At 38.0% G+C, this 18,839-nt stretch overlaps 1 protein-coding gene across 3 annotated transcripts; it reads right to left on the bottom strand.

The window, feature by feature from the left end:
- Positions 1-7,345: 7,345 nt before the first annotated feature.
- Positions 7,346-18,824, bottom strand: LOC146515069 (uncharacterized). Of its 3 annotated transcripts, none has more exons than XM_085165800.1 (10): positions 14,438-18,824; positions 13,125-13,329; positions 12,668-12,853; positions 12,388-12,527; positions 11,728-11,908; positions 11,061-11,641; positions 10,848-10,971; positions 9,858-9,932; positions 9,509-9,661; positions 7,346-8,962 (listed from the first exon to the last, which is right to left on the bottom strand). In XM_085165800.1, exons 3-10 carry the CDS (start codon positions 12,833-12,835, stop codon positions 8,759-8,761), a joined length of 1,626 nt encoding a protein of 541 aa, XP_085021926.1. In that variant the 5' UTR covers positions 12,836-12,853; positions 13,125-13,329; positions 14,438-18,824; the 3' UTR covers positions 7,346-8,758. The 3 variants fall into 3 exon arrangements, with proteins under 3 accessions (XP_085021926.1, XP_085021924.1, XP_085021925.1); XM_085165798.1 differs by having other exon boundaries at positions 7,347-8,962; positions 12,656-12,853; XM_085165799.1 differs by having other exon boundaries at positions 7,347-8,962; positions 12,656-12,853; positions 13,125-13,204.
- Positions 18,825-18,839: the final 15 nt, after the last annotated feature.

Below are 18,839 nucleotides of genomic sequence, written 5' to 3'. Positions count from 1 at the left end.
GTCCATGCATAAAAAGGTTTATTTCTTTTCTCTTCTTACAGTATACATAACTCTATATAGTCCCATATTGCTTCGTTCACGAAAGGTTGATTTATTGTTCTGATTGGACACTATAACTGGATCATGTGACTAGCGACATGTAAAGTGTGAGTGTATGATAGGTAACAATGGGGTTGCGGTGCACGAGCTGTTGATTTTTCACATTTATTGTTGACTTATTTTTGTCCCATTCTGTAACTGTGACTGAAGAATGATTCATATTTTTTATTGCTGTGGTTAGTCAGCTTAAGGAAACTTAGTTAAAGAGCAAAAACCTATTTTTTCTGGCAGGACTGGCCTTCCATATAAACCATAATTTACCTTCTTGCCATGCTTACACTGATGTTTTCCTGTTTTGGTTTCAGGGAAAAGGAATGGCAGTGATATGATGTGGAAAACTTTTTGCTGATTTTTAGTTACACACTTTATCAACTGCACAGCTCAAAGTACTGAAGCAATATAGCAGCAATAAAAACACTGATTGGAGCATCAGTCATACTCCTCACATCCAATGAAACTGATTCAGACAAGCAATCCATCTCCTTCAGTGTCAGCCTTCACACAAAATGTGACACTTACAGCCTGTAAATCACCCTGAAATAGCTTTGATTTCACAGGCACTAACTCCAGCCAACAACAATGAATATTCTTCAGACTACAACAGCATTTTTGTATCCACTGACCCTCTTGCTAGTTCATTCTGGGCATTTTAGGTCTATTTATTTGATCTTGTTTCTGTGTAAAAAAAAAAAAAAAAAAAGAAAGTCAGATGTTCTTGTGTTTTATTGGTGAAGGTTGTCTAGACTTGGCTGCACTTGTATTGTCAGGCTTTTACAAAAACAATTACAACACTGTTTAAAGCCTTAATTTGGGGTCGTGGCTTTGGGGTATTTACATAAGTTTATTCATTGTTGTGACGATTTGATTAAAGGCAAAAAAAAATCCAGGATTGCCATGTAAACTCAACTTTTATATTTTGAAATGCATTCAAAATGTCCATGTTCGTGAGCGCTGTCAGTCAATTTTGAAGTGAATCATGTTTCCAAATCACCATTTCCAGACTCTAAAGTACTTTCATCTTGTTTACTTTAGGACTGTAGATTTATACCATTTTTTAAAAAGCCATAACAATGAAATGAAAACACCCTGACCAAATTTCTATATGTGGGTCCAAATCTATTCATATTGCATGGCATATGGACTGAATGTGCTTTTGGAATGTTTACTAAATTATCCTCTTTCCATTCAGTGATGTTTGGAGATCACATTTCCAGAACAGCTTGCATGAAGAAAAAATAATTGGAACCAGATAACTTCATGTTTTGGGAATTTAGATGAGGACTGAAATCACCAACACATCACAAGAAATTCTTTAACTCCCTCATCAGAACAGAAGAGAGATTAATATTTCATACTGGGGAAATATGCTAGCCCCAATCACTCCTAATCCCAAACCATTAGCTAGAAATCTAATAAGCATTGGTGGCTAAACATTTGATGCATCAGCTATTCATCAGTGCAAAAAATAAAATTTAAATAAAAATCCATTTCCTGTCATGCTTCTTATTCACAGTGGACATTCCCATAGCAATGAGAAATTCCTCTATTCTACTTCCAAGGTGAGCACACAGTGAAGGACCCAGCCATCCATGGAAGCTTTTAATCAAAAACCATTTCTCCTGAGCTGATCAACACGTGGCTGTAAAGAAGCTTTCATGTGCCCACAAAACTACACATACCAGGAAACACATTACTCTCCCCAGCTGGGCACACACATGAAACTTCAAAGGGTACCATAGCACTGTCAGCAACATCATTATATACTGACTGTGCACGAGGAAACCTTCTAGAAGATTTCTGTTGGTTCTGTGAAATAAGATTATCTGCTATGTATGACATGGGAAATTTTATGTTGAACTTAAACTGGGGAACTGTTGAACTAATTGTCAGATAAATTAGGTCAGTGCTTGCTGAAAGTCATTGCAGTTAGGTAGCCTAATTTCCAGTAATCTACCTTTGTAGGCATAATATTTATATGACCCTGATTTATCATGCATTTTAGATGTGGTTTGGTTTAGCTTGTGAAATATACTTAGACTTCTCCAGATGCTTTAGTCATCATAGCTTAGCATGATTTAATTTATACAAAGAACTCATGCAGTCTCAAGAACTCACACTCTCTGTACTTTGATTTCATTGGAGTTGCACATAAGAAAGTCCAGAATGAAAGATCCCCTGAAGCGCTGTAGTCCAAAAATGCTGGTTTTGAGGAAGGGAACCATTTTGATTTTACAAATAAAACCACCAAAATCAGTTTTCATTTTAGGTTTTGACATCTAGTTATTATTGGCAAATGTGTGCCACCAAAGGAGTCTTTTTCTGTTTGAAGTCCTTAATTGAAAATTGGGCATGCATTAGCAGAATGCTTTATGCAAGAAAGGAAACAGAAAAAAACTAACAAATATCAAACAAACAAATTTCTTTTGATCAGCATAACCAAGCTTTATGGGAGCTATTTAAAAAATCATTTGTGTGTCTTAGCTTCACTTTAGATTCTTAAACCTCACTTAAGTACAACTAAATGATGAAGAGATGTATAAATACGCCTATTGAAAAGCAATAAAAACATGAACATATTCACTGGAGCTGCTTTGCTATCTTAGCTTAGCTTTCTTTAAATGCTTAGAAAATTTCATCTTAACAAAATAAAGTTCAAAGTGTTTACATGTATTAAAAAAAATGAAAATACTAAACCAGAACATGAATTTAAAATGTTTGTTGCAGCCGCATTATGGTATTAGCTTCATATCTGTAGCTAGCAGTTTAGCTAGGTTTATTTTCATGTGGCATAGTTTTTTTAAACTCTCTCTATATATGTAGAGTTATTTAGTGTCTTGGGTTAATTTAATTAGACTAATCTGATATAGATAAGCGGGGGAAAATAGCAAATTGGTAGTTAATTAACTCAATTTAGCTATGCTGCTAATTATTGCATCATGGCTAACAGCAACTTGGCTACCAGTCAATGACATTCATGGCAGGTGAAACAGCCTTCTCAGTTTCTACAGGAGCAGTTTGAATCTACAGCAATCCATATTTAACTTTGTATCTTTTACATTTGTTTTTACATTTATATTTCTGTGACTCTTTATGGATCGGCCATTTGTTAAAAGGTGTTACCCATACACCAAACTTTAAAATACAGCTTGCTGTCTTAATTTTAGCGAACCTTAACAATTTCACTCATAGGGTCGTGTAATGGGTCGTCTTGGGTCCCCTCGAGCTTTTACGCATACTATTTGTAAAGACTGGATTGTGTGAAGCTACAAGCCGGTGTGTTTTATTTATTATTAGGCTACATTTAATTCTATATCCAAGGCTCAAAATTTTGTTGTTAGCTTAGCTTTACTCAGTAACTTAGTAATATGTCCAGAATTAAAATATTAAACTAAAATGTTTAGTTAGTCTGTTTAATTTATTTAATTCGTTTAGTATTAGGTTAACCAAATATGTGTCAAATATTGAAGCATAATAAAGGAAAAATTGGCTAAGAGGCAGAGACATTACTGGACAATTGTGAAACAGTATACTGACCTCCAGCCAGTCCTACCACACATTATAAATAAGCAACATTTAACAATCAACACATACTTTAACTTTAAATCAGATGAATACATGATTGTCCAGACCTACTAAACCATTTCATCAAAATGTGCAAAAGCTTCACGCAGCTGCAGATGGTGGAAGAACTGATGGCACTGGGGAAAAACCTAAATAAAATTACTGCTGATTCATCCCTTTCGGGGGAGAAAAAGCAAAATCCTTTGACTTTGCTTGTGGAAAACGTGGTTCTCATTTCAACAGGAACACCATCAATGGGCTGAGATGGCAACTATCAATCTTTCTAACAGAGGTTTCACTTAGTGATTGTTTCAAGAAACCAGAGTGACTTTGGTGTTTAAAACAATACCCATAAATCCAGACATGCCAAATGTCTGTTGGTCTAGTTTTAGTTATCCAGTCAGACAAACTCTCATAAACATCTTGAATATGTTACTGCACTGAACGTCAGGCTCAAACTGGATAGATGAAGTGCACAGGCAGCGGTTATCCAACCCACTGACTTCATATGATGTTTCTGCACTGGCCTGCTTCTTTTTCCTTTTCTTTTACCCCCAAATTTTAGTTCCCAAATTTAGTCATAAGAAAAGATCTTCATAGTGTTTCCATTACGAGGATTGAATTATGAAGTGAGATGGCCAATGGTGATTGATGGTGTGTTACTGGTCTGTGAGCTTTTTTTTTTTTTTTTAATTTATAGCATTAAAATGTCTATGCTGAGCCAAAAAAAAAAATGTCAGAGATGATGAGCAGCAGAATCTCCTTTGTCCTGGACAACATAAAAAAAAAAGGTAAATTTAGGCTTTACACAGCCAGCTCGATGACCACTACAGCATTATCTTCATAAAAGGTACATCTTTTCCAAGAGGGTGTAATAAACCAAATCAGCTATGCTCTCAGTAGCATCCAAAGTCAACAGCATGCACTTACTCCACTCCCAGACACAATAATTCAGTATTTTCATGCAGTAACTTACCAGGAATGTGAGTGAGCAAGTGAGTCTAAACCACCCTAAATAACACAAAAAGCAAGAGCAAATCATGCAGCAGCTTTTTGGAGGAACGATACATCTTTAACTGTTCTAAAGTGACAATGCTCTTATGATGAATCAAAACTATCAGAGGTACAATCAGGGCTAATGGCTGCTATTGAGTTTGATCTAAACATTAGATGTAGGTCTTATCTCAGAGACGATATTCTCCATTGCAGCTGGAGGTATGTCAGCATTTTCCTCCTTTTTATACGTTGGTGATTCACCCAGCTTCAGACAGACAGAGTGAGGGGGGCTTTGCATGACGGCTTTGATGTTATTAAATAAAACATCTGCACACGGGAAAAAAGAAGGAGAAAGAAGAACTGACGAAAGAAAGAAAGAAAACAAGAAGGAGACACGTGACAAAGGTTTAATGAACTGAACAAAGTAGATTTCCAAAGTCATTAAACCTCCTGTTAAGGACATCCCAAGGTTGGTTTATGCTATTTTATCTTAAATTAGCCACAGCGATGGCGACCCTGAAAAGCTCGCTCTCATCCCTTTCTGTATGCTTTCTGTATTGTATGGCTGACAAATTTTAGATGTGCACACAGATCAAAGATATTGTTTATAATGGGAACACAGTGGGTTTTATCAGTGGTTGCAACAGATTTTGTCCATTTGAAAGTCTTTCATTGGGTTTATAGAGTGCAGGCACTCATGCAGCACTCACAGAGCTGCTTTCATCACTGATTATACATAAGAGCATTTTGACAATAGACTATAAAAGCATGAGCTTGATGCTCTCTTATGTTTGGCAAATTACAATTAGCTGCAGGAAGGAAGAACAGCAAGAACAAAATGTCCTGAAACATTAAAAAAAATACATGTTTAAGAGCTGAAAAATTGAAAACCACAATCAGAAAATGACAACAACACAGAGCGAGCCAGCCACCAAGCAGGGCAGCAGAGTCCAGGAGAAACACAGGCTATCAGGTTTGGCAGACGGATCCACAGCATGATTTTAATGTAAAAATCACCAGGAAGTATCCAAAGACTGTCTGTATCGTTTAAGAAAAAATATATATGGTCAAAAAGAATTAGTGAAGACTGCTGTAAAACAGTGTATTCTGTCAAGGGAGTAAGGGTTTGGAAAAGAATTAGCAAGGAACTGAGAATAAATTGCCGTGACATCATAATTCAGGATGACTAGGGGGAAGTACTGGCATGTATGAATTTTGAAATTAGACTCATTGTAGCTTCTTTTATTTATGCTGCTTGTCCATCCATCCATTTATCCATCCATCTATTCTCTTCTGCTTATCCTTATCTGGGTTGCCAGCAGGCTGGAACCGATCCCATCTACCATAGGGAGAGATCTGACATCTGATTGTTTATTGTCAAGCAAACATCTGTTGCAAAATAATTCAACATATCAATTTTACAATTTTGGTTTTAACTATTATACAGTTATACAAATACTGAATTTCTCTTTGTTGCATATGTTACAACAACTTGTTCTTCATTTTAACTACATGTCTCATGTTATTGTTACTTTTTTTATTCAGTTTTTATGGTAAGTCTCCCTTCACATAGAGAAGTACAGCAATGGATAAATTGATGTTTATTAAACAATTTGCTAATTAATATTTATTATTTATCAGTCAGTTAGCAAGAATAATTGTTAGATTTCTAGGTTGTGGAAAAAAATTACCCTGCAGTATATTTGTAATTATGCTTGTGGATAATAACCAGATAAACAGGTCGAAGCACTACAATAATGCAATGCAATAGGTTTTGTAATAAACTGAAGTATTATTTTGTACTCTGAAACAACCACAGCTGTTTCAAAGTAAAATGCACATACTATGCATAACTTACGCTGCAAAAGTATTGAGGTAACTCCTGCTGGCAGATAGTACAGCAGATAACGTGTGCGTGTGTTTTTGAAGCACTTTCCTCCAGCCTTCACTGGGTTTTACTAGCTTGGCTCTGCATGATGTCGTTTAAGGAGCTCGAGCCGCTGTCTCATATTTCTGAAACACTTGGCAGCTTGTTGTGTGCAGAGTGTCCAGACAGCATGATTTTTTACCAGTTAGTGTCAAGTAGGTTTAATCAAAATGATTACTGCGAAAAATAAGTTATAGTATTAAAATAAGTTTTGATATCACCTAATCAGTGTTCATTTTGCTAGTGTTGAGGGGAAACTGTAGACTGAAACGTGCCCCGCTTAGATCCTTAAATCCTGGCAACTCCTCTAATTCCTCAATTGGCGCTTGAATAAAGACACCTGAAGCCCATTGCTCAATCCCCCCTTGGCTTTCGGGTTGTATTTTTGTGGGGAAGTTGATTTATTGTACACTCATTATCCAAAGTATGTTTACTAACTCCTTTTTTTGTTTTGGTTACTGGTGTTTGTGGACCAGTGGAGGTTCACCCCGTGGTGACCCTGTGTTATGCTGCCCTCTGCTTGATGCTGGTGAGTAAGGTTGCAGCAATTAAGGTGGAAAATCAGACTGTAGGAGAGTGGACCCCAGATACAACACCCCCCTCCTCCTTCACACACACACACACACACACACACACACACACTGGTTTATCTCTGCTGCTAGTTTAAGGCTAGCGGCCCTGGACACTCGCTTGCCTGGCTAGCTGCTGTTAACCATTTTTGTGTTGTTATTGTAATCTTTTAAGAAACATAATAAAGTAACTTAATTATTGAAACTCTGTTGTTTTTGTTTGGGCTTTTTCTTCATTGCAGCTCCAATCTCATTTCTTGATTTCTTTATTTTTATTCCTTATTTGTTACTTTTACTGTCAGCTTGTAATATAATCAAGCTTTAGATTATAATTTAGATTAATATTTCCAAAGGTGCAATTCTCTGGTTGAACACACTGGTAAAAATCCAGACATTAGTTTTACTTTTTCTCTATTTTATATTAACTGTTTCTAGTTTTGGGGCAGAATTTTATTGATTAAATACATCACTTGCTGCCTTTTCGGGCTTTACATCTTCTTTTTTTTTCTTTTACTTGTCATAAATTATAAAACTGAATGCTGTCATGGATGAGGATTTATTTTTATGTGAAGTCTAACCACACAATAAGACGAAGGCAGAGCAACTGTAGGTATTAAGAAAGAAAGTGGCTAGATAAAGATGAAAGTTGATAGATAAGATGGTATAAATGGGGAGTGGGACACAAAAGCCTCTTGTGCTCTAATGGGCTCACTGTCAATAGCATAATTTGCACTGAGGGTACATTCAAAACAGATGTCCTTCCAGTGTTAAGTCTTACACGGGCTCCCCCTGCTGGGGAAAGTTTGTAATAACTGCAGAAGCACAATAACCAACAGTCAACCAAAACAATTTTAATGATATTTATTTGTCATCAAACCCACATTGCTAGGATGTATGACACATGTGCCAATGCACCATTATGAAGTAGTTTTTATGAAAAGGTGGAAAGCCTTCTGTCTACTGTATAAAGTATACTTGCATCACCTAAAATCAGTGTTGAGCAGTGATTTAACATTAACAGAGTTAAAGTAGACCTATTGTGCTCATTTACAACTCAATTTTTATTTTTAGTCTTTACGAGAGTAATGCTGGGCCTATGAGCAGCTCCTCAAATAAGCCATTTAGCTTAGTTCTTCTAGCCTTCAAGCTAATGTTCTTCTGGTTGGCTACCACTCATAAACAGAGGTCAGCCAATCAGAGATGTCAGAGATGTGTACCTGAGATTACTATATTAAGGATATTCCCTTTTATCAACATTATACCGAGCCAATAGTAAAACAAACAGCCTGAAACTGAGTATTTAAGGAAGCGATCAGGATAACTTTTACATAAGCTGATATTATTATTTAATATGAGCACTTTAATATGAAAATGATAAATCGTGCAACTGATCTGATTTGACTGATTTCATTTAAAAACTGTAAATAGCATCTGTCTCTGTTTCATTCCATGAACATCCCTGAAAAATGTCACAAGTTTTCAGTTCCACGACATGTATTTTTAATATAAAAAAAACAAGTTATTAATGTTATTGTCACAGTTTTTAAAGACTTAAATTTCAACATGTTTTGTATTAAATGAGAAGCTGTAAGGAATAAATTGCAAGTTATAGGCAATATTTTTTCCCGCTAAAAACATTTCTCTTCTTTCTGGAGTTTTCCTTGTTCTTCCTGTGGAGCCACTGAAGGCGAGCTCTGTCTGTTGTGCCCTGGTTGGCTGATGGGAATGTCCGGTCTGGAAAAATCTCCTTCAGTTTGCTCAAGAAAAACATCTCCAGGTTTCGACCAGCCTGAGCCACCTCTGAGTCTGGCTGCACAGCACAAGGAGAGAAAAAACAACCCACAGTGACCTACGATGAATTAGCTTACCAGAGTAAAGTCATAAATATTTCAGACCAAGCAGGGGATCCTTCCAGCTTCAAAATCAGATTTCTATTTTGGTTAAACTTATTTTAAAATACCTCAGCACTTACTTGATTACCATACAGTTTACACAAATATCCACGTTCCCATGGCATATTGTCTACTACGCCATAACCATGTACTCAGCACTGAGGAGAAAGAAAATCAAAGACTACAGATTTCCTCCAATATACATTATAATAACTGCCTTGGCTGTAAACATCTTCATTCCTGGTAGATGTAAGTAGTAAATCCAGTCACATCTGCGATACCGCCTGAGATTTGATTGATACTTGATTTGCAGATGAACACATCCTTGACTGGGAGGCCCCATGTGAAGAAAGAGGCCCAGCTTGCTGATACGCGTGGAACTTATCTCCACAGACTGCAGTGCAGGAATAACTCAATTATACCAGAAATTAGGTCAAAGTGGGAAATCCGCTCATATTCCTTACGTAATTGAAAGTAGCGCAGTTCTTGAACATCAACAAGACGTCATCAACAAACTGCTCAGCAGTGAAGTAGTGGAGAGTGTTGCTCTTGTCCAGTTTCCTGCGGATCACTGACAGGTCGATGGGCCTTTTGATGATCTGGTAGTAGTTTCGAGCCTGGCACACGAGAGCATAGATTTGATGTAAGATCACAGAGGTGGAACATTTTACATTCTCAGTTAGGTTGTAAGAATTTCGCTAACAGCAATGTCTTGCAGTTATTGCTGTATATACAAATATGCACTGTATATTTAAACCGTTTGGTGCTCATGTATGTTACATTACTGCTGAGGTGATTTGTTGTTGGACTGACCAGAGGGCTGACAGGTTCATGGAAAGGAGCGCTGAGGATTTGACAGTATAGCAGCAGAGTCAACTTCTCACATCTCTGCAGACAAAAGAGCAAAATCAGTTCAAGCTTCTTTACAGTGGAGCACAACACGGATTTATTACACCGGACAGAGGCGAGTGTGAAAACGCAGTCTGATCTGGTTTGTGTAATAAACATTGATAACCCTCACGTGACACGGTATTTTAGTCATTTATGGCCCAAATATATTTCACACAGGAATATTTCATTAATACTATACTGTTTCCTTTAATTATTACAGATATTATAAAGTGCTATTAATTATGGTTTTCAATAAATGGTAAATGGTTCTTATACAGCAAATTTTCTACTCTATCAAAGCACTCAAAGCGCTTTGCACAGGAGATTGTTTGCTTCAGAAAAATCTGGACGCAATCCCCTTAGTTGTGGTGAGGGAGCAGTCTGGGCAGAGGGGGCAATAAACCAATCTGTTTTCACTATCACTCTGGCCATTAACTGTCTAATAGAAAGCTTCTGCACCAATAAATATTACTGTTGTAAGTCTGTTAATCATTGTTGACCCCAAACTGGACTCAAAAACTGCAATAAAATCAAAGCTTAAACCTTAACAAATGTATATATATAGAGAGTCATAAATGAGTCTACACAACTTAAAATGGTGTGGATTCTTGCCACACCGGTGGATCAATTTCAGTTGGAGAGTAGCCCTTTAATAGTTAATAGTCCTTTAATTTTACAGTAAGCGAGTGAACGTGTGTGTGTGACCTGGCGTCTTCACACTCTCCCCCAGGCAGCTCTCTCACCAAAACTAAGTGAATTGTTTCCAGATTTGTCTGAATCAAACAATCTCCTGTAAGAAAGGATCAACATTTAACAAGCAACCAAAATAAAGGCTATCCTCACAGCAACAGAATGAAAATAAGCATTATAGCTGTACTTTCCCCCTTTAATTTAGGAATTAAACCAGCTTACCCTCTGGTCCAGGTTGGATAGTGTATAAGGTGCCTTGACTCCCTCGCAGGAGTCCATGATCTCACAGTCGTAGGCCTCCACGGGCTCCTGCTCACTTCTACACAGAGTACACACCCAGTCACCTCTGTGGAATACACAGGACCAGAGTCCATGAAAAAATACATTAAACCCATATGTCATATATCCAGATTTGTATGTTCATGCAGCACTTACAGCGGGAAGCTGCTGAGAGGAGGTATATGACAGCCTATGTGATAAACTTTGGGGCAGCGGTCACAGCAGAGCAGCTCTCCTCCGTTCAGACAAACAGCGCAGAAATCTTCACTCTCCTCAGTCCCAGCCTCAGCTCCAGGCTGCTGGGTGGATGAGTCGGCCTGTTCTCCCAAGCATCTAATTTCACCTCTTTGATCTTCACCATCGTCCCCTTCGATTATATCAACCACACATGTACTTTCAACTTCATCCTCCAGGGGCAGGCATTGGTCCTGATCTGTTTCTTCTTCTCCTGGATCCAGTTCGATAACCAGAGTCTGCTCTGGATCTGGATCCAGATAAAATGCTTCAGATTCAGCTTTCCCATCATCAGATCCACAATCAAACAGGATGTAAGGCTGATCTGGATTAGAGTCACAGTCAAAGCCTGAGTCCTGCTCTGGCTCTCCAGAAAGGGAGTTGTCAGGACAATATGGTTCAGTCCAGGATGTTGGACTGAGATCACATGGCTCTACTGGTTTAGGCTGGAATGATCCTTCAGTTAGCTCCAGTATATCTTCCTCAGTTTGACCGAATCCATTCTGTTAGCAGAGATCAAGACACAGAGGTTAAAAAAAGGAACTTATCTTTGTTGTACATGAAAGTGTTTAGACCTTCAGCTCCGTACCTGTTCAGAAATATTTAATGACACATTGTCACAGAGCTCAGCTTGTTTTTGGCACGGCAGACGTTGCAAAGACACCACAGGCTGCAGTGATGATAAAGACACAGACTGGAAGTTCAGACGCTCCAGGCTCACTACAGGTATGCAGGAATTACCCAGAATCCTTTGGGCCTCTGGGTGAATCCTGTGAAAATGAAGGTGTCTTATGGCAGTGTCTTCAATTCCATTACCAAGATCATTTTCAGCATAAAGTCTCAGTGAGGCTAAATTTCTAAACCGGATTCACCCAAAAATGGAAAAAACAACACTGATAAAGACTTTGGAGAAGTTCATTGGTAGGGCAAGCTTTTAAAAGTGATTATCAAGGGTTAGCATTAAGAGTGTAAAATTCATAAGAACATTTTCCATTTTAAACCCATGGAAAGAACAAACAAAAACAATCCTGCCTAAACATTGTTGCAGATCAAGAAAACCACTCTGAGGCAACAACCTTCCCCAGTGCCTCCGCAAAAAGGGCAAAACACAACAGAAACAATTTAGGAACAGGCATGACAACGACCCCAAACCTATATCACCCTGACTTTTGCTGGGCTTTATGATCATGCTCTGTTGTCATCCTTTAAAATCAACATGGCATTACCACAGCAGACTCCCCTTTTTTACCTTAATCTTCTCAATAAAGCTTTCACACTTTTGTCTGGAGGCCTTTCCCATTTTTCAGATGACGGAGATGTTGCTTTTGTTTTTCTGTCATAAGACTGGTTTGGCTCCTTTTCCACCTCACAGAATCCAGTCACGCTGACCTATTTTGTTTAAAAATTCAAAAAAAGAGACTTTGCATTATTTTCATCTTTCTAAAATCCCATTTACTCATCTCTCATTTACTACTAATTGTAGTGATAAATCCCTCCTTCTTTAAACCATTGTTTACATCTATATTCACATGTTCTGCCCGGGGGGTTGGTTCCTCTGCTGTGGTTGCCAGATTTGGACCAGTCTCAGATGGCATGGCCTCCAGTGCCAGCCTTACCCTACACTTGGCTACGCATGGTAACATGGTGGCTCGCCTTTGTGGGAAGTTGCCATGGCATCTGCGAGGCAAGTCTGCCATCTCCAGGAGACTGGGCCTCTTGGGGTGAAAAAACAGAAGAGAAAACAGAGAAGAAGCCGATGGTTTAAAATCTTCTGTGTGCTCAGTGTTTGACAGTGAAAAAAAAAATAGTACAAAACCATAAAAGAGGTAGATTAAGAATCAGCAATGTAACACTAATATAACTGCTCATTTGCACAAAGAGTAATGTTTACAACACAAAAAGAGACGTTATGAGCATAACAAAAAGTTACATCACATTAACATATGGAAGGAATCAGGTATACGGTGAATTATGATCCAACATTACCTCAGTTTGAAGGCAAGTGATGAAAAAACAAGATGTCTGCTTCAGAAAGTCAGGTGAATGTGTCCTCAGGTGGATGTGAGCTGAGCAGGAGAGGAATAGAAATGTTCCATGTGTCCAGTATCAAGGGGAACTCAAATGATTTGATTGGTGGAGTGAAGATTCAGCCTCAGCCCCCTGATATTTCAGCACAGCTCACAAATAGAAACTGCAAACAGGTGTTTAATATTTAATGCGTTTTCCAAGTAATCATGTGATGCCTTTTTGTGCAGTATAGGTAAAAGATATATTGAGGGTGTAAAAATAAAAGCTCTGCATGTAAATCAGCTATGAAAATATTTGTATATTGTAAAGCCAAAAACAATGTGACAGTGTATGTGGTTGCTAATAAATCTGTAGCTCTATCAGTGGTTGGCCACAAAACAACCCCTATGCTTTATTTTCAAACTTTATTAATGACATAAAAAATAAAAATAAAAACAGCTTTGTTTTGTAAAAATGATGGAATTCCTCTTTAACGTACAAACCAAAGTCTAAAAACGTTTGGACACTGTTCCATTCTGCTTTTATTTACAGTTTTGCACAATTTGCAAATCTCATATTTCATTTACAGAAAGCAGAAACACATCTCAACGAAGTTACATTAATGAAATGAAAAGTTAATATTTGTCTAAAATTGGTGCATTTTCTCATTTTAAAGATTTAACGCGTTGTCTACATTCTGATTGTTGTGAACAAAATATGGGTTTTCAAGGTGTTACAACTATTACATTCTGTTTTATTTGCATTTTACAAAACAACCAAATGTTTTTGGAACTGGGGTTATAAAAAATAACCTTTTAAATTTTGAAACACCAACATTGGAGTTTGTGTCTTTTATCAATTCATATATCAGACTGCAAATAACTGATTCATTGTCTTATTTTACTGTTCCTGTTGGTGGAAGTTAGGATAATTTTAATAAAACATTTTCTATATACTTTATTAATTTAGTAAAGATTTTCCTCAATCTGAGGGCCAGGCTCTTTACAAAGGCCAGAAAAATACATTTGAGATGGACTCTTGACATGATACATTTTTCCCCTTTTAAGCCAAATGAAATCTTTATCATGGTTTCGTGTGAGTAAAGTGGCGTGAAATGGAAATACTTCAAAGCAGAACAAAACTTTGGGACACGCTTCTACAGAATTATTTATCTCTTATATTAACCTTATTCATTTCCTTGTTTCTGAAATAGAGACAAAGAGTATAACTTCAAACACATTAAATATATATACACAAGATAGATTAGGGATTAATAACAAAAATGTCCTTACTTGCTCAGTGGTGCTGATCTCTAGGGCTGCAAAAACCTGGTGGCATGGCAGAGGTGTGTCTTATCTTGCTTCAGAGGCTGATTTTGCAACCTGTTATTCTGGCCAATGACAAGTTACACGCTGGACATTTCACTCAAACTTTGAATAACAGACTGACTTTATGTAAATCACCTTTAACTGTGTCTGTTTGCGGTTGCGTCGCCACAGAAACCCAATAAAGCTACGTGGACATGTATGACTACACGTCATCTTTAACTGTGTGCACGTGATCCAAGCGTGTGTGTGTTTTTACTCAGGGTTTATATTCTCTGCATAATGTGTCAGGGTACTGTTTTGTTACACACATTAGTGACTAATATTTTCTTTAAAATGGAGCAACATGTAACAGCTGAGTAATTAACAAGTTTAAAGAGTTCACTCCTTGTAAACCGGTCAAAGATTAACCCCTGAGTGAGGTGCTGACGTCAGATTTGATTATTTATTCACAGTGTGTGCAAATCATCACTATAATTGGCAAACACTATGAAACTGGTATTAAAGGGGCGGGGCAACAGCTTACTAATGTAATGATGAAGAAGGGGAAAAAGAAGCATATTCAATTTGTTTCAGTCAACATTTAAATCTGCATAGACAGAAATGCAAGCAGAGCGTGTCATAGACTGACAGTCTGCCACATAATGATTTAGTTACATTATTGTTTTATATCTCTAGATTGGTGGGAGAATAGAGTCTATAAGCTACTGTGTTTAATCAAAGACCAGCATTACTGTCATTTTCTTTTGTAAGTTGTTTTTAGTTTTCTTTTCCCTAAAGGTTTAGCTGTAATAAACTCTAATAATCTTGTTAAGGACATTATATAAGCGCTCTAGTCTGACTTTTATATATGATGATTATATGTTGAAATAGTTATTATTATATCATAGTCTTGTAAGACCTGGCATTTCACTTTTGTCCTCTGTGGAGGACATGTGTCTGAGACCACTACATCAAGCCCCATGTGTGGAATTTATACAGCTCCTACTGAACTGTCGAGATGTTTATAGCATGAGTCAGATAACCTAGCATCCAAATTTGCTAGTTCCTAGTTATAGTCAGTTCAAGAAGTCGAGACAGATTCTTCAAGATTAGGCAGTCCATCAAAGTTATCTCTTATAAGAGGAAAAGAATAAAGCCCTCTTGAAGGTGAGACCCCTCTTAAGCACTTTTTATCCATAATTGACGTTGGATCTCATTATTTTAGCCCTGCTCAGGGTCCTCAAAAACTGGTACGTCCCGAGCATTCTCCTTCCTAATGTCTGATCGCCATCTCAGCAACTATCTCACTCAGCCCTCTGTCAACCATGTATGGTCATTTTAGTGAGCGACATGACCTGAAAACCCAGAATTATTTCTGTCAAGGTTCGGTTGTATAGCAGGCAGAGGTAGGAGCCAAACACAGGGCTCAGAAACAAAAAGATCAACTAAAAGTGGCAGCTTTATTTCCTGAAAGACGAAACTCCACCCCAAAATTAAAAACTCTGAAACTAGAACCTGGGAACTATAAGCTAGAAACAGACAACTAGCAATTAGCAGCCAGGAAGTTACAAGGGAAACACAGAACACAAGGACCCACACGACGCCACAATGAGCAGAGGGAGACTGGGGACTTAAACACATACACAGGATAACGAGAAGTTGGACCACAGGTGGGAGCACAGCTAGAACTATTTACACACGAACAGGACATCGAAAGCAAAACAGAACACAGTTCACACAGGGCAAAGACTACCAAAATAAAACAGGAAACAGATGGACCAGACACAAAAGGCCAGGGGAAACGAATACTGAGACGAAACAGACTAGATACAGGGAACACAGGGAGGGAACAGAGACAAAGCTACGAAGACAAGTGCAAAAACACTGAAGATGGAGAGAAAGGGCGAGAGCGAGGAGCAGAGAGTGAGAGTTAGGGAAGGGAGAGACACAGAGAGGGGAGATGTAAAATGAACTACACCTAACAAATCTAAATCACAAGCAATATACAATAAAATCAGAAAACTCATAAGTTTCGTTATGAAAAAGTCCTCTTAGATTAAAGACTGGTCCTACTCACCGACTGGCCTCTCCTATAGTCCAGTCATCCACATGGGCAGTTACAAACACTTCAATACACATTGCTGATGCACCCATCACATCAGAAATGGGTCGGTAGTTTATAGTATTCCACTAAATTTGAATGTCAAAAGTGAACTTTAATTAAATGTTAATGTTGAATATATTAGTGTTTGTTGCTTTAGTGTGAAACATTCGATTTCATTTTCTTTCCTCGTGTTTGTCCTCAGCCATCCAGGATACTTTGGTAAGGTGGGCATGAGACATTACCACCTGAAGAGGAATACCTCCCACTGCCCTACCATCAACCTGGACAAGCTGTGGACACTGGTGAGCGAGCAGACCAGGATCAACTACAGCAAGAAGCCCGATGGACCCGCCCCCATCAATGTTGTGCGTGCTGTAAGTATTGCCAAATGTTGCCATTATTAAAAATGTTCTCTCATTGAAATGTCTCTAATTAGCATTATTTGTCATAATAATTGGACCTTTCATTTAGTTAAAAGGACTAGATCACATCTTTATGGGAGTTCTTGTTGCTCTACTTTACTGTAGCTTGGAGTAGGTGGTGGCACGTCGACTTGCCATTTATATTTATTTAGAGTTTGTTTCTCCAATAGATCCTTCTGTGTCAATTTCAGTAATTACTTCCTCCAAACCACCAACGTGTCTTTTAGACCTCATTCCTACAAAACTGCTCAAAGAAGTTCTGCCATTTATTAATGCTTTAATCTTAAATATGATCAACCAAAGACATGCAGCTTGTGGGGATAGGTTAATTGGATAATCCAAATTGTCACTAGGTATGAATGTGAGTGCGAATGGTTGTCTGTCCTTGTGTGTTAGCCCTGCGACAGACTGGCGACCTGTCCAGGGTGTACCCCGCCTCTTGCCCTATGACAGCTGGGATAGGCTCCAGCGCCCCCCGCGACCCTGAAAAGGATAAGCGGAAGCGAATGGATGGATGTATGGATGATCAACCTATATGCCTATGTAGCACAGGCCTTCAAGCTAGCAGCAGTTAAACCATTACTTAAAAAGCCATCTCTTGACCCAGCGGTCTTAGCTAATTATAGGCCAATGTCCAACCTTACTTTCATCTCAAAAATCCTTGAAAGAGTAGTTGTCAAACAGCTAACAGATCATCTGCAGAGGAATGGCTTATCTGAAGAGTTTCAGTCAGGTTTCAGAGTTCATCACAGCACAGAAACAGCTTTAGTGAAGGTTACAAATAATCTTTTTATGGCATCTGACACTGGACTCATCTCTGTGATCATCAGTCGGCTAGACCTCAGTGCAGCATTCGATACTGTTGACCAAAATATTCTATTAGAGCAATCAGAGCATACTGTAGGCATTACAGGTACTGTGCTGCAGGGGTTTGAATCATATCTAACTAATAGACTCCAATTTGTTCATGTAAATGGAGAGTCCTCTTCACACAGTAGTTATGGAGTTCCACAGGATTCCTTAATTCTGTTTACATTATACATGCTGCCTGCAGAATCATTAGAAGGCATAGCAGCCATTTTCACTTCTACACGGATTACTCCCAACTTTATCTCTCCATGAAGCCAGCAGGCTTAGATTTCCCGAGTGTGATGAACAGACAGGGACCCAGTGAAGTGCTTGCTCATAGGGGGTCATATGACTGTTGTGTTTTTCTATGTACCTACGAAGCGCCTTGAGGCGACTTTTGTTGTGATTTGGCGCTATATAAATAAAATTGAATCGAATTGAATTGACTTGGGTTCAGGTTCTGGTGTTCCTTGGGTACATGCAGCGGGGTAGAAGTCGTGGGTGTGATGGCGGTGTGAGGTCCGCGGCACGTGGCGGCATCCATGGCTGCACGAAATTGTAGAAATGGATGATTTCTGTAAATGTTAGATTTCCATTCATCTAATTGTAATTTTCATGAAATAAAAAGACATTGTACCAGAAACAGAAACAATGTTGTTATATTACATCACATCATTCTGTAAACAAACAAAACACCAGTCAACTTTTGTTTTTCAGTCACTGTACTTAAATTATCTAAAGAAAATATCTAAATATTTTTTTCTTCTGGATCTCAGAAGGATGTTCATGTATTATTTTTGCATAGTGATTAGTTATTATCATTAGCTTGTGTTTTCAAATATATATTTGCTTGATGTAACATGAGAATTTAATTGCTAAAATACAAGTAGAACCCGTTTAATTCTATCAATGTCAGACTTTAATCGTATCACTTTTTTGTTAAATTCACAATCGTCTTCTTGGACTAAAAAAAAAGAAAGCGAATTTTCAGTTGACTCTTGTGTCGTTTCTA

The sequence above is a fragment of the Neolamprologus multifasciatus genome, chromosome 7 (genome assembly GCF_963576455.1).
Source record: "Neolamprologus multifasciatus chromosome 7, fNeoMul1.2, whole genome shotgun sequence".
Lineage (NCBI taxonomy): Eukaryota > Metazoa > Chordata > Actinopteri > Cichliformes > Cichlidae > Neolamprologus > Neolamprologus multifasciatus.
Note: the sequence above shows the minus strand (reverse complement) of the source record. Positions and strands in the feature narration are given on the sequence as shown.